General features: G+C 36.7%; 1 protein-coding gene across 5 annotated transcripts in view; it reads left to right on the top strand.

Moving 5' to 3' along the window:
• GPM6A (glycoprotein M6A) overlaps positions 1-16754 on the top strand; it is a 375012-nt gene that overhangs the window by 302059 nt on the left and 56199 nt on the right. For 4 of the 5 annotated variants that reach the window (XM_025385455.1, XM_025385456.1, XM_025385459.1 and 1 more), the window contains one exon: positions 5008-5200. The exons of the other annotated variant lie outside the window; for it this stretch is intronic. In XM_025385455.1, coding sequence (XP_025241240.1) covers positions 5008-5200 — 193 coding nt within the window. The remainder of the gene's footprint in view (positions 1-5007; positions 5201-16754) is intronic. 5 annotated transcript variants of the gene reach the window in all.

Genomic DNA, 16754 nt, shown 5'->3' with positions numbered 1-16754 from the left:
AGCAAGGTCTTTATGACCTGTATTTTGCGCTGACCTACTCTCTCATCCTGTGGGTTAGAATGCCTAACCCACTGGATATGCAGTCCAGCAGGTCTCAGCCTTGTTTCACCCGGCCCTTATTCAAGATGGAGTTGCTTTGGTTCAAACACCTCTGACACAGGGACAGAGAAATAGACTAATAGGACAGAATAGACAGCCATCAAACAGATCTATACCTCTCTAGACACTTGATAATGACAAAGATGACATAGGTCAGGAGAAAAGGAATTAGCTGTCTGGTAAATAATATTAGGAAAAATGTATCAATGAGTCAATTGTCAGGTTGAGAAATCTCACTTCTCAACCTGTCAATCACTTTTCCAGAATCCACAATTGCGTTGGCCTCTCTTCTTTGTTGTCTATCTCTCCTGGTCTTTCTCTTATTGGTTTAGGTTCTTTTCCCTTTATTTGTTTTGATGCAGTTTGTGACGTGAGCAAAAGCAAAGGCATGTGTTTGACTTCACAATGTTTAAATGGAAATAAATTAATCAATGTCTTTTTAAAAAGTCAGTATCTTCTTTAAAAAATAACATATCTTAACAGCTTCTATTTTCTTTGAAATTGTTGTATTAGTACAAGTCCATCTATAACTTCACTAATCTTTGGGCAAATGCTAATGTTTCAGAGGGTGTGTTGAACATCTCATAACTCTTTTAATATTTGTTTTCATGTTAAAGCTGAAGGCACAGTATTATTTCATTTTGGAAAGTATAACCAGAAAATGGATATGAGAAATACCTCTTTGTGTGTATAGGTAGTGACTAGAACATGTAAATTCGGTATTCCCTATTTGACCCATCAGTTCAATTTGAGAATTAATGGGCCCATTTTTATTATAACATCTAGCGTTGAAAATGTTTCCTGTTCAAAATAATCTTTATCATTTTACTAGAGAGTTTCTCAAGAAAAAAATATCTTCTGCAGCACCAGCACTCCACTTACTATGCCTTCACTAATATTCATTTAATAGAGTGGTTTTTCATTTGCATTTCAGTGAAAACGTGGTACTGGGGGCATAGGATCCGCAGCCTTAAAGGGTGATTGTTGGGAACCTATCCGGGGCCCAGGGACAGGGTTGCTATGGCAACTCTGCTGCTCAGCCAAGGCTGTTCCTCTCTGTGGGTGGAAAGAAGCTCCCCTGCCAGCAACTACGTGGGATCCTGGCAGCTGGAGAGAATACTGAAATAATGCGCTGCTTCCCCAGATGGGAGCTCTGAGAGTCTTCTTTGAACACGGATAGGCAGCTCAGGCTCTGTGGAAGAGTGGGGATAGTCAGGATCTAGCCCATTACAAGCGCGATATGTGTATGATGAAATACTTAAGATTTCTTCCTTTGAATAGAAGTTTCACGGAGGATGGGGTCTTAAGTCAAAAGATGCTAGCTTAACTTCACAGGAGTGCAAGTTTAGAGGAATTTGCATTTGCTGTAAAAGTAATATGATTCTGAGAAATTTAAACAGTATCATTTAAATAGAGTAAAGAGACCTTACACTCATTTGGAAATGCACGTTATCTCAGGCTTGTCAATTTGGGTTGACCCAGTTTTAGAATTTATCTTGGGCTTTTCTTTCTAAATTTGAAAGCCAGTACTCAATTGAAGTTATACTTGATGCTCTGTTGCAGCAACTCCAGTATCCCCCTTGCAGCTACAGAGCATAGTGTGGAGGCTAGAAGTGGTCCATTTAAAGTAGAGTGGAGACAATGAGAAATAAGTGAAACCGACCCTGAATTAATATTTAAATTAATCAGAAGTCCCCAGAAGTGGTTTTGGTGGTCAGTCATGAGCTTACCACTTTATCTGCTCCTGAGCTATTCTGATTGTGATTTAGTCTTTACTCAGTTATTAACTTTAGGCTCTAGAATCCAGCAAAGGCAGTTCCCACCCAGGCATTCTGTGTTTGAACTCTTTATATATGAACTTACTCTATTTTGAACAGTTTTGTGAAACATGTTCATCTATCTGGTTTTTATACTTCTGATTGTCTATAGTAGAAATATCCCACAACCACATCAAATGCTTCGAGAAGAGTGAAAGACAGAAATCACAGATGAATAGGATTTGAAATCATGAGACTATGTGGTATACTTGCCAAAAATAGGGATAGCTCTACTTTGGGCTGGCACTAAGTTTTTTATTATTATTTTTAAATAATCAGTGAGGTAGAAATTGTAGAACAACAAGAGACAGAATAGTTCAAAGATTTTTCTGCCACCCTGTTAATCTCCACCCAAAACTGTGTTCAGTGACATTCAGATACTACACACATTGGTTTTAGCCATCTGCTGGTGAAATCTCTTCCTATTACATGAAGTTTCAAGCTGTTCTAACATTTTCTACTTCCCCACATTGTGTGTGTGTGTGTGCACACGCGCGTGCATGCACGTGTGGGGGATGTGTGTGTGGGTGTGTGTGATGGGTGTTGGGGGAGGAATGTTCAAGAAACAATTTTGCCTGCACAAACAACAGCTACTGAAATGGGAAGGTGTTCAGACTCCTTTTTTTAACCTCCTCTGGGGCAGATGGGATGGACTAGAATTCTCAAGAAGGCCAGTTCAGTGAGCAGCATTAAAAATAGCCGACTAGCTCAATCTCTCAATATAAACTTAGTTCTCACAGGAACTTTGCAATTATCATATGCTTCATATGTTGCTATATGCATCTATGCCTTCTAGATAAAGTGTTCACGGATCTTCCTATGACTTAAGCACAATAAGAATCCATTTTTAAATCCTGTTTGTCATTTGTTTCTGAAGAAAAAGGAAAAGTCATTAATTATCTGAGGGGCTTCAGCATTACAAAGACAGATTTGATCAAGAATTTTCATAAGGAGGAAATCTTTGGCATGAGGATATGTGTGTGTATCTGAGGCGTGGGGTGGCTAGAGCTGGGTGCATGTGGAACCTAGGTCAACCTTGCAAGTACCCTTAGCCTGTCAGTCCTCTTACCTAAATTCTCCTTTATCAGTTGTAGCTGTCACATAGTGCCTCATCAATATTTCCTCCTGCAAAATATATACACTTAAGCATTTCTAGTTAATTTCTTAGAAGATATCTAGAAAAAGCCTAGGAAATTGTGACCTTTATTTTGAATATTTACCATCGTTTTCTGATGTCTCAGTTTAAATGATTAAAGCTGTGTTTTAATAAGTAAAAGTGATGAGACTTCAAAAAGCAAAAGTGACCACGATGGCTAAAGAATTTCTGACAACTACATGACAGCACAGTAATAGTTCACATTAATAATAGTTAAATTAGGCTGGGTGTGGGGGCTTACACTTGTAAACCCAGCACGTTGGGAGGCTGGGGTGGGTGGATCAGGGGTTTGAGACCAGCCTGGCCAACATGGCAAAACCTTGTCTCTACTAAAAAGACAAAAATTAGCCAGTGATGCGTTTCAGTGTCCCAGCTACTTGAGAGGCTGAGGCAAGAGAATCGCTTGAACCCAGGAGGCGGAGGCTGCATTGAACTGAAATCGCACCACTGTAGTCCAGCCTGGGTGACAGAGCGAGACTCCGTCCCCCACCCCCACCCCCCAAAAAATAATAAATTACATCTAATAATGACAGATAACACATAGTGAGTAGTTACTCTATGTCAAGCACTATTTTTTTTATATTAACTCATTTAATCCTCATGAGAACCATATGAGAGAAATTCTCTTATTGTCACATTTTTAAAGATGATAAGCTCAAAAGAATAAATTTGGCAAAAACCACACAGGGATCGGTGTGTCCAACGTGCTCTCGTTTGCTGTGCCAGTGTCTTTCTCATTGTTTTTAAACCATGAGTGATACCAAGAAGTAGGTTTTCATTATGAGTCACTACTCAAATATCATATAGGAGTACTGAAGTCAAAAGAGTCAAAAGTAATTTCCCTTACTACATAACATGCATTCAGATATTGTCTCTTCCAGTCTCTGCCACTTTTAATATTTGCTGGTCAAAGTTCAGTAAGTTTTGAGGTCAGGAGTTCAAGACCAGCCTGACCAACATGGTGAAACCCTGTCTCTACTAAAAATAAAAAAAAAAAATTAGTGGGAAATGGAGGTGCGTGCCCTTAGTTCTAGCTACTTGGGAGGCTGAGGCAGGAGAATCTCTTGAACCTGGAAAGCAGAGATTGCAGTGAGCTGAGATTGTGCCTCTGCACTCCAACCTGGGCAACAGAGCCAGACTCTGTCACAAAAAAAGGAAAAAAAAAAAAAATAAGAAGAAAAAAACCCTTCACTAAGTTGACTTCACAATATACTAACAGGCTTCAACTTACTGTCTGAGAAATTGGTTAATGAGTACAAAAACACACTTATGTAAGAAGAATAAATTCTGACATTCAATAGCACAGTAGGAAAATTATAGTTGAAAATAATCTATTGTATATTTCAAAATAGCTAGAAGAGATGAATCGCAATGTTCCTGACACAAAGAAAACATAAATATTTTAGGCGGTGGATATCCCAGTTACCCCGATTTTATAATTATACATTATAAACATGTATCAAAATATCTCATGTATCCCCAAAACATGTACAACTATGACACATCAATAAAAAAATCTGTTACAAAAAAAGAAAAATACAGATACATGGAGTGCAAAAGAATAAATACCATTGAAATGAAACCATAAGCATGTAACATTTGAGAGCAATAAATTCAAAATGGATTGCTATGCATGCAACTATGGTGAAGATTAATTATTATAGAAAGTCTGAGTTGGGAAGGAACGGTTTCTCTGGGTTTTGCAGTAGATGAGGAAGACATCAGTCATAGGAAACATTCTCTTATTTGTGGAGGATGGGTTTATAATTAAGGAATTTGATCTTAGTATCCTTCAACATACTCTAGGACTTGATTTATATGTTTGACCTGGTATTATCAGTGCAAATATACTTTCCCATAGTGCTGAAGTTTGAAAACAAAATTTTAAATTAGATTAACAAAAATATGAATTTCTCCCTTTGTGATCTTCTACAGGGTGTTTTGAATGCTGTATCAAATGCCTGGGAGGCATTCCCTATGCTTCTCTGATTGCCACCATCCTGCTCTATGCGGGTGTTGCCCTGTTCTGTGGCTGCGGTCATGAAGCACTTTCTGGAACTGTCAACATTCTGCAAACCTACTTTGAGATGGCAAGAACTGCTGGAGACACACTGGATGTTTTTACCATGTAAGTCACCCTAGTATTTCTTGTTATTTTTGCAGTGTATATATTTACACTTCTGTGTGTTAAATAAGTGGGGCCTACAGTTAAATGAGGTGATGATATAAATGAAACAGCACTCTTAGGGCATACATGATTCAGAAGGGTAATCATGATTCATAATTGCCTTTACAGTCAATAGAAGGCATGTAGCACAGGATCAGAGGCCGACTGAATCAGGGCTTAACCAATGCTTTAAATGTAAAGTTGTATTCAAAATTTGGTTACCATTAAGTGGAATTCTGGCACTTTTCTTGCTCTTCTAATTTGAACAGAGGCTGTTCTATTAGAATAGTGCCAGGTACAAATCTGGCCCTTGCTACTAACTTTAGGAAAATCACCAAAGCTCCATGGGTGCTCCCACCTTTAAAAGAAATAAACTCAGCCCTGGGGTATGGTATCTTACTGTTGCTGCCTCACAGAAATGATATAAATATTGTGCAAAGTTCTTATTGTCTTCCATAAAAGAGTAAATCATAAGAAATCGAGCAACCTTTTTTTTTCAAACACCAATTATACTTTTCTCTCATAGAATGTAAAACTCCTAAGATCACTATATTATGATTATGTTAAAATAACTTTTTTAGAAAAGTAACTTAAACAGTCTGAAAATTAGTTTGCTGTTGAAATTTCAGCTCCTTATTGGAGAATATAGAGAACAAAGGTTTGGGATTGAATTATAGAAACATTTATTTCTAAATAAGTTACTAACTGAGATAATTTATTCAGTGATTTTTATGCCTACAAAAAGAAAATAATTTATTACAGTTTGTTTGTAATCCCAGCTGATAATAAACTTGTCTCCTGGGCCCTTATAGCTTTTGTTATAACTTCTTGTGTTTATTTCATGCTGTTTGATACCTGTGTTTGTAAAGTTCTTCATGTTCCTTTATTTTGTCATTCTAAATAAACTCAAACATTCTTAATGTATATACATTTTTTAACTAATATGATGCTTTTAGATTTACAAATCTGAGTGGATATCTGGATGGTTAGTGTAGCTTTGCTTTTTAATCTTATTATTCCATCTAAAAGAGCTTGATCACAATTCTCATCTATGCAGGGCAATTCCTGTTGACCTGGTGTAATTATAACCTAAGATCCTACTCTGAAAAAACACTTGGTCAACCCAGACAACTTTTTTTTAGACGGAGTCTCGCTCTGTCGCCCAGGCTGCAGTGCAGTGGCGCGATCTCGGCTCACTGCAAGCTCGGCCTCCTGGGTTTAGGCCATTCTCCTGCCTCAGCCTCCCAAGTAGCTGGGACTACAGGTGCCCGCCACCATGCCCAGCTAATTTTTTGTATTTTTTTAGTAGAGACGGGTTTCACTGCATTAGCCAGGAGGTTCTCGATCTCCTGACCTCGTGATCCGCCCGCCTAGGCCTCCCAAAGTGCTGGGATTACAGGCGTGAGCCACTGCACCCGGCCAACCCAGACAGTTTTTTAGGTAGAAGACAACTTTTCTCCAACTACAATATCAGGAATGTATCATATTGCTAAATTTCTTACAGGCAGATTATCTTGAACAAGGTATTTTTCAAAGTAATTTTCATAAATTTTTTCCATAAAAGTATATTTCAAAGTATTTTTTATAAATACCATAACATTTTTTATGTATTTATTAAAGTTACTAATTTCCCCTGAAAATGAAGAGAGAATAGAGTTGTGGGCTGGGCACGGTGGCTAACGCCTGTAATCCCAGCAGTTTGGCAGGCCGAGGTAGGCAGATCACTTGAGGCCAGGAGTTCGAGACCAGCCTGAGCAACACGGTGAAACCCCATCTCTACTGAAAATGCAAAAATTACCCGGGCATAGTGGCACATGCCTGTAATCATAACGATTAGGGAGACTGAGGCACAAGAATCGCTTGAGCACATAAGGCAGCTCCAGCCTTCACAACAGAGTGAAACTCTGTCTCAAAAAATAAAAATTAAAAAGAAAGAGAATAGAGTTTTACATTTCTATCAGGTAACAGAGCAAGAATGCTGTGTTTTAGGGGGTGGGTGGATGACATTTACCTCTGGTCAGAGTACATAGCAAAACTTTTAGTAAAAGGAAAGCTGAAATATTTGTTTATTTAAAACCTGTTGATACTTAAAACCTAGAGAAACACTGATAAGAAAATAAGAAATAAAATGAGGAAAATGAGATTGAGAAAACCAGTCCCCCCCACCCCCTACACATACATGGGGATTAGAAGAATGGAATTGATTAGCTACTAAATTAAGAAGTGAAATTATTATAAAAATATAGTCTGTAACTCTGTAGTATCAGGTGAAAGCTTCACCAAGGTCACTGACAAATGGGAATGAAGAATTAATAGCAAGTTGAAAGTTGCATATTATATTTCCCAAAGTAAATTTATTTTACAAATTAGTCCTGAAAAATTGACATTATGCATTAAATTGAATCCTTTAAGCATTAGTAGACAGTTTATCAATTTTCATCAAACTAAATACAAACCTATGTATAAAACCAAAATTTAATAGCTGTCAATGCCTTAGATTCAAATAGCATGAATCAACCCTTTAAAGATTATAAGTCATATTCATCATTTAGAATATAATTAAAATGCTTTAGATTATTACAGGTTAGCTTTTAGAGAGTCTTAAGTAAATGATTGCATGGATATATTCTAATGTGATAAAACTGACATTTTCTAGATTTATCGCAGCCTACCCTGGACAAAATATGTTCTCACTGTGCATTATTTTAAGCCATCACAGATGTCCTTAACATCTACAGATTCTCTCTATATAAACTACATCCAAATTGTTAAATTTAGTTTTGGAATTACAAGTTTGTAAGAAATCATAAGCCTAATGAATGGCAAGAGATGCTTGTGTACATCTATCAGCAATTACGGTTAAGATATTTGATATTTAAACAACAAACTTTCATATATTGTAGAGAGCTACTAAAGCTCTAACGGCAGTGTATGTGGGGGGTGAGGAGAGTTTAGAAGAAAGATTGGAGATTATATGCTTAATTTCATACTTTTACCTTTGCTCTGTCATATTATATATTAAATATGAAACCAATAATGCATGTTTGGAATAGAAAACATACCATTTTGATTGGAATACATGTAAATGTCAAAATTCTCTCTCTTTTCATATTTCACATTACTAAAATTCCTTATAGAGGCCCTGTGGAGCTAACAAAGTATTTGAGACTCTCTCCCTGCCAACAAATAGTTCATGAAAACACAGAGGGAAAATATATACTGTAAACCTCTTAGTACGATTAGTGCCAAGTGATGAATTTAAAGATTACATAAAGGTTTCGAGGAGGGAGATATTACTCTATGCAGGGCTGCATTATGGGGTATCAGAGGGATGGAAAAAATGCTGGGGAAACAGAAGATGTAAAATAAGCAAGCAGAAGGCAGAAGAGGCTGAACAATACATTTGCACGCCATACATCTCTCTTGGAAATCAACTAAGGTAGGTTTGGAAAAGAATGTGTAAGAGCATAATTGCGGAGAAAAAACTTACCTAATTTTAGTAATTTACAGTCTATTTCTTTTCTCCATAGTTCTCATACTTAGTTCAACTAAATTCATCACTCCTATATTATATACTTGGAAAAGAAGCTTGTTTACTGGATGTGTGAACTTAAAGATAAAACCAGTTGCCCAAGCCCTGAATCTTCCATCTGTGGTCCTCAGGATTTGAGGAGTTACCCACTTCTTTATCTCAGGGACTACAAAATTTCTCTCTCCCTCTCTTTTTCTCTCTCCACTATCTCCCTTCTCTTAAATACATACACCTATCTCAACATGGTCAATATTTCCAAGTCCAGAAGAAGACATGAAAGGCAATGGCAAACACAATGACCTGTGACTATTCTGTTTCACTAATCAACTGTCCATAATGCAAACCATACTGACCATAAATGAGTTTGCAAATAATTCTCATTCTTATGTAATCCATATTTTAGACATATAATTCTAAATGCCATCAGCCCCTGACAGTGGGAGCTGGCCTGAAGTCGAGCTCCTAAACTCTTAGCTGATATCACTCATTAAACTTTGTTTTCCTATTACATTTGAGATGTGGAGAACTCCAGAGAGAGAGAAGAATGTATTTCTCAAAGAATTTCTCAAAGATTTTGTTACTCATTTATATAACTCATTTATAGTCATTTATATAACTTTTAGTACCTCTCTGTCTCTTTTCTATTTTGTTCCCCTGAAGCTTTTAATCCTTTAATTTTCAGCTTAGTTTCTCAAATCCAGGTCATTTATGATTTCCAAACTGCTTTGATAAGAAGTGTGCAACTTCTTATCCATTAGGAGATATTCCTACACTCTAATCACAACTTCTGTTGGTTTAGCATTGCCATTTAGACCTACTCAGCACTCAGAACAGCTTTGCCGCTTTCTGCTATGTGATGAGGAGGACATTTTTTTCTGATACTTGTGATTCAGGTTTTTTCCTCTGAGAGCCTTTTGTAAAGATGTTATTACTGTGCTTCCTAAGTCATTTGACGAAGTAAGTAAGAAGTAGGGTAGGTGTTTTGCTTCTGTGAAGCAGATTCATATTGGACAATAAAATATGGAGACTGGTTAGAAAATTATATATCACACAGAAATCCAAACCACTAATTTTGCTAAGTGACTTGGCTTTTCGAATAGCTCTCCTAAGGACTGGGCAAGGAACAGTCTTACTCATAAGCATGCCTTTCTATAACTTATAAGATAAAGACTGTATTTGGGTTGTTTTTCAGAGTGAATACTTTATTTTCAAAATTTTATTGATTTTTTTAATTGACTGTAATTTCAAGTTAATTCATCAAAAACTGAGTTCACTACCTAGTGAATTCTTTAATATTGCATGCACATATAAAATAGTTTCTATTTACCGAAAACAAAATCAATCAATAAGCTCAGACAAAATAGATATATAGGTTTTGCTCTCAACTAACTTCATGTGGGTTTACATTTCTAAGTTTGCTTGTAGTTTACATTTACTCCTTGGAGGTTAATGAAGTAGGAAACAGTTATTAGCAGCTTAATGGATGAGTGTGAGAAGGGAAAACTGTGAATTAATGGCAACATGAAATATGAAACAAGGTTTCATAGACTAACATGAATCACAGTACTGTGCAAACTGCCTGTACTGAGCTAGGTTGTTGACAAGTAAACCAAATTGCGGAAGTCTTCTACTCACAACAATGGCTGAAGATCTGCCAAATTTGTATTGATGTATGTTTATTGTTTAGTCTTTGGGAGTCAGACATAATGTAAGTCATAACTGGAACTCCTGTTAGAAAACCATACTGAATTCCTGACTTTTGAATTAACAATCAAATAGTGTACATTTCATTAGGCAATATTTCAGCCAGGTTAGTACTTCTCGAATGGGTGTTTTAAAAAAACCTCAAAATACCAGAGTGTGAAATAACAACAAGAACAAACCCAATACTTGAACCGTGAGGAATTTAGACAGGCAAGATGGAGTGGTGGATAAGATTCTGGAGCCAAACTCCCCAAGTTTGTTCCATATTGTCTCTGCCCCTTTCTAGCTTTCTTACCTTGAAAAAGTTACTTAACCTTTTTGCCTCAGTAACTCATCAGTAAAAGGGACGTATTAATGCTGCTTACATTCTAGAGTTGTATGACAATAAAATTAGTTGATATTTCAAAAGAATTATAACATCACTGGCACAGAGTAAGCACTATACAAGTGTTTATTATTATGATGGTGGTAGTAGGGGTGATAGTGGTTATGATAATGACGACATCTACTCTGAAACTGACTCACAGTTTTGATACCTACTATCATGCTGCCTTAAGTCTGTTTGTCCCTGAACACACCCTAAACAACCAGTTATTGTGAGTTATCTCACAATAACTCACTCACTCACTATCATCAGAACAGCATTGAGGAGATGGTGGTAAACCATTCGTGAGAAACCACCCCTATGATCCAATCACCTCCCGCCAGTCCCCACAATGGGGATTATAATTGAACATGAGATTTTAGTGGGGACCAGATCCAAATCATATCATTCTGCCCCAGGCCTCTCCCAAATCTCTTGTCCTTTCAAATTGCCAAATATGATTATGCTTTCCCCAAATTCCCCCAAATTCTTAATTCATTCCAGTATTAATTCAAAAATCCAAAGTCCAAAGTCTCATCTGAGATGAGGCAAGTTCCTTTCACCTATGAGCCTGTAAAATAAAAAACAAGTTAGTTACTCCCAAGATACAATTGAGGTATAGGCACTGGGTAAATACTCCAATTTCAAAAGGGAGAAAAACTGAAAGAAAGGGGATACAAGCCCCCATGCAAGTCCAAAATCTAGTGGGACAGTCATTATATATTAAAGTTCCATAATAATTTCCTTTGACTTTGTGTCTCACATCTCGGGCACACTGGTGCAAAGGTGGGGCTCCCAAGCTTTGGGAAGCTCTGCCCCTGTGACTTTTCAGGGTTCAGTCCCTGTGGCTGTTCTCATGGGCTGCTTTTGAATGCCTATGGCTTTTCCAGGCACAAAATACAAGCTGCTGGTGGATCTACCATTCTGGGGTCTGGAGGATGGTGGCCTTTTTCTCACAGCTCTACTAGCTAATACCCCAGTGGGGACTCTGTGTGGGAGCTCCAACTTCACTTTTCCCCTCCACAGTGCTCTAGTAGAGGTTCTCTATGAGAGCTCCCCCCGTGAAGCAGACTTATACCTGGACATGTAGGCTTTTCCATATATCTGAAATCTAGGCAGAGGCTTCCAAACCTCAACTGTTGCCCTCTGCTTCCCTGCAGGCTTAACACTGCATGGAAAGCTGCCAAGGTTTATGGTTTGCACCCTCTGAAGCAGTGGCCCGAGTTGTATACTTGAGCCCCTTTCAGCCATGGCTGGAGTGGGAGTAGCTGGTGTGTAGGAAGCAGTGTCCTGAGGTTGTGCAGGGTAGCAGGGACCTTGGGTCAGGCCCTTGAAATCATTCTTTCCTCCTATGTTTATGGGCCTATGATGGGAGGGGCTGCCACAAAGGTTTCTGAAATGCCTTTGAGGCCTATTCCCTATTGTCTTGGATATCAGCACTTGGCTTCTTTTAACTTATGTAAATTTCTGCAGCCTGCTTGAATTCCACCACTGAAGATGGGCTTTTCTTTTTGACCACATGAGTAGGCTGAAATTTTTTCACTTGTATGCTCTACTTCCCCTTCAAATATAATTTCCGTTTTTATGTCCTTTCTTTGGTCATGCATATGAGCATAAGCATGTTAGAAACAGCCAGGTCACATCTTGAATGCTTTGATGCTTAGAAATTTCTTCCACCAGATACCTTAAGTCACCATTCTCAGGTTCAAAGTTCCACAGATCCTTAGGGCAGGGACATAATGTGGCCAACCTCTTTGTTAATGCATAACAAAAGTGATCTTTGTTCCGGTTCCCAGTAAGTTCCTCATTTCCATCTGAGAGCTCCTCAGGCTAGACTTCACTGTCCCTATCACTATCAGCATTTTGGTCACAACAATTTAGCAGGTGTCTAGAAAGTTCCAAACTTTCTCTCATCTTTCTGTCTTCTTCTGAGCACTCCAAACTGTTCCAGGCTCTGCCCATTACCCAGTTCCAAAGAGGTTTGCGCGTTTTCAGATATCTTTATAGCAATTTCCCACTGCTTGGTACCAGTTTTCTGTATTAGTCAATTCTCACATTGCTATAAAGAAATAGTTGAAATGGGGTAATTTAGAAAAAAAAACCAGGTTTAATTGGCTCACAGTTTTTCAGGCTGTATATAAAGCATGATGCTGGCATCTGCTTGGCTTCTGGCGGGCAGGGGGTGGGGGTCAGGAAACTCACAATTATGGTGGAAGGCAAAAGGGAAACAGGCATATCTTACATGGCCAGAGCAGGAGCAAGCGAGAGTAGGGGCAGGTGCTACACACCTTTAAACAACCACATCTCACCATAACTCACTCACTCACTCACTCACTTTCACAAGAATAACACTGAGGGGATAGTGTTAAACTATTCATGAGAAACTTCCCCTATGATTCAACCACCTCCCACCAGGCTCCACCTCTCACACTGGGGATTACAATTAAACATTAGATTTGGGTGGGGACACAGATCTAAACCATATCATAGCAACTTTAGGGAAACATATCTATAAATAAGAACATGATAGTTTCATTCAAATAATATTTAAAGAGTTATCAGGTAGAAGAAAACTTGCTTTTTTCTTTATGGTTCAAAGAGAAAAAGACTTAAGCCAAAGTATTTCAATTTATAGAGAAATATTTTCTTTGGCTTCATATAAAGAACTTTCCAAAAGTCTTTTCAAAAAAGAATACACAGACTACCTTGAAATGGAGTGATTTTCCTATCAATTAGAGTGTTTAGGCAAGGATGGTAATGAACTTATAGTTCTGAAATGCTTACAATCTATAATTCACTTAGTCTTGTTAATTCGAGAATAGCTATCTTAGTAATAGTTCCTATTTCACAAGTTGAGCTATCATGAATTTCAAGTATGAAAATATATTTTAAAGTCTTTGTGTTTATTATACTTCTTTAATACTCCTGTTTCCAAATATATATATATATATGTCTGTATATATGTATGTGTGTGTATATATATATTTAGGTTAATCTTATGTCTGATTAATCTTTTAATGAATGTACTCATTCAGAAAACAAAATTAGGTGATACTATATACCACTCACTGTGCTCATCTTTAGGAAAGCATAGTAGAGCAAGACAAATTCCTTGTCTTCAAGCCCTGAAATATGAAAAGTATGTGAGCAAAGTTCCATCCACATCAGACTAAACAGATACAAATAGAGAATGGTAGAGTTAGTACTTTAGCAGAGTTATAGGTTGTATCAAGCTAACCAAACAGAGGGAATTGAGAAGCTGCAGTAATTAATATCATACTGTAAGATATTGGCACAGACATAGAAAAATATATAAAATGGAAGAGAATACAAAGGCAAAAAGAGACCTAAATCCATGTAAGTACTCATAAATACATATGAAACTATGTTGCTCCCTTATATTTTACCAAAATTTTTCAGGTGCATTAAAAATTAGAATTTAATAGTAAGCTAATTTGTAAAAGCTAGACAAAAATATAAATTAGGGTTTTCTTTACCATGGGGTAAGAAGGATACAAGCAATATAATAAATCACAAAAGAAAATATTTATGTATTTGACGTATTAAAAATTAAAATTGTATTCATTGAAGTGTTATAAAAACATTAAAATGTATTTAAAAAACTGATAAAAATATTTACCACTTACATGAAAAGAGCTCATTTTATAAATGAAGAATTGTTACATCTACAGCAAAAATCTCACTAAAAACAGGAAAAATATAAAAACAGGTATACTAAAAACTACAAAAGATTAATAGCTTATAAGCATATTTTCATCCTCACTAGTAAACTCAGAAAAGTAATTTTAAATGATACCATTATTTATAACCTATCAATTTATCAGGAAAATTAAATTATAATACCTAGCATTAGGGAACAAAGAGAGAGTAGGATCTTTGCTTTTTATTAATGCGTCTTTATTTTGGCACACAATTTCTGGACACCATTTTGGCCATATGTACATTAATTTTTTTCTAGGAATTTATCCCAGGGAAGAAATCTAGACTGTGAACAAATATTACATAATATTATCTTTGTTGCCATGCTGTTTTAAATAAAAATTTCTAGCTTACCATTGCTGCTGCAAAAAAGAATCACCACAAATATGGTTATTTAAAACAAAACGTATTATCTTAAGAGTCCTGGAGGTCGCAAGTATGAAATGGGTCTTACTGGGCTAACCGAAATGAGCTAAAATCAAGGTGTTGGCAGAATTGTGCTCCATCTGGAGGCTCTCAGGGAGAAACTGTACTCTTGCTTGTCCTGGATTCCAGAGGCCACCTGCATCCCTTGGCTCATGGTCCCCATCCATCTTCAAAGCCAGCAGTGTGGCATCTTCAAATCTCACTCTGAATTTGACCCTGAATTTGAGAAAAGTAAAACCTCTCTCTTTTACTTTTAAGGATCTTTGTGGTTACAATGGGGTTACCCAGATAATCCAGGGTAATCTCCCCACCTCAATATCATTAATTTAATCACATCTCCAAATTCTTTTTGGCATATGAGATGACATATTTACAGGTTATGGAGATTAGAATGTGAACATCATTGGGGCCCTTTATTCTTCCTATCACTGAACAAAAGTAGACAATTGGTAAAATAGATCATGATACCTTCAAATGACAGAATGTGTCGTATCCTAAACATTGTTTAAAAGGTATATGATAGTTTAAAATGTTCATAATATATTGACTTAAAAGGAAATTTTCAAAGTGATATATAGTAAACATAGCTTTGTGGAATTAATTAAAATAAAAACTGGTAGTATAAACAGTGAATAATCTGCATTTTTCTGGTATGCTTTTTTAAAAAAAATTACAATGCTTATATATTGCTTTTACAATTAGTAAAAAGTTGTGTAACAAAGTCTGAAAGTCTGCATTTAGTATGTGAATTAATCCCTTAAGAAGTAGGATAACATGGATGGTTGTCTTGAATGGCAAAAGTAGTGAATGTAAAATTTCTTCACTACTTCTCTATTTGATCCTTTTGTGACTTCATAATCAATGATTTCTTCATCAGAGGTTTATTTATGCATCTTCTGACATATATCACTGACAAAAATTCATCCTTACCTAGATAAGAGTTTAATTTTCCTAATTTAATATTCGAAGTTATGTGTTCTATTAACTTTATATATTGCATGTTGATAAAAGGATACTTGTGTGACAAAGAAGAGAATTAAGTCAGTAAGATATGTCAGGTTTGTATAATTTAAATGTTCGATGATTTAAAATTTTGAAACGGATTTTGGAATGTAACATTAGCAAATGTCCATCACCACATTGTTTGAAGGAAAACTTTACCTAAGAATATTTGAATGTCAAGAAATTAACATTAAGCTTCAATGACGTCTATAGCTTGTGACAGGCTGATAATGGCTCCCAATATTATAATCCCTGTAACATCATATGTTACCTTTTATGGCAAAACAGACTTTGAAGTCGTGATTGCTTTCAGGATCCTGAGGTGAGCAGTTCCTCATGGATTATCTGGATGGGCCCCAAATCCCAACATAAGTGTCCTCATGAGAGGGGAACAGAGAGCCATTTGACCAGAGAAGAAGGCAATGTTACTCCTAAAACAAGATGCTACCTGCTGGCTTTGAAGAAGGAGAAGGGACCAGTAGCCAAGGAAAGCCCAGAAGGGAGTACTCTGAAAGTTAGAAAGAGCAAGGGAAGTTTCTCCAAGTGTTTAGAGGGAGCAGGGCTCTGCTAATACCTTGATGTCAACCCAATGAAACTGATTTCAAACTTCTGACCTCCAGAACATATGAAAGTGTCTTTTCTTTTAAAAGTCACAAAGTTTGTGGTAATTTGATGATAACAGTCATAGGAAATTAACACATAACTTAGGCTAATTTATTGCAGCATTTCCTGCCAGGTATTTTTACAGAGTGTTTGAGTTAAAGTTT

This window comes from Theropithecus gelada, chromosome 5, assembly GCF_003255815.1.
Source record: "Theropithecus gelada isolate Dixy chromosome 5, Tgel_1.0, whole genome shotgun sequence".
In the NCBI taxonomy this organism is placed as follows: domain Eukaryota; kingdom Metazoa; phylum Chordata; class Mammalia; order Primates; family Cercopithecidae; genus Theropithecus; species Theropithecus gelada.
This window is presented reverse-complemented; position numbering and strand designations above follow the sequence as displayed.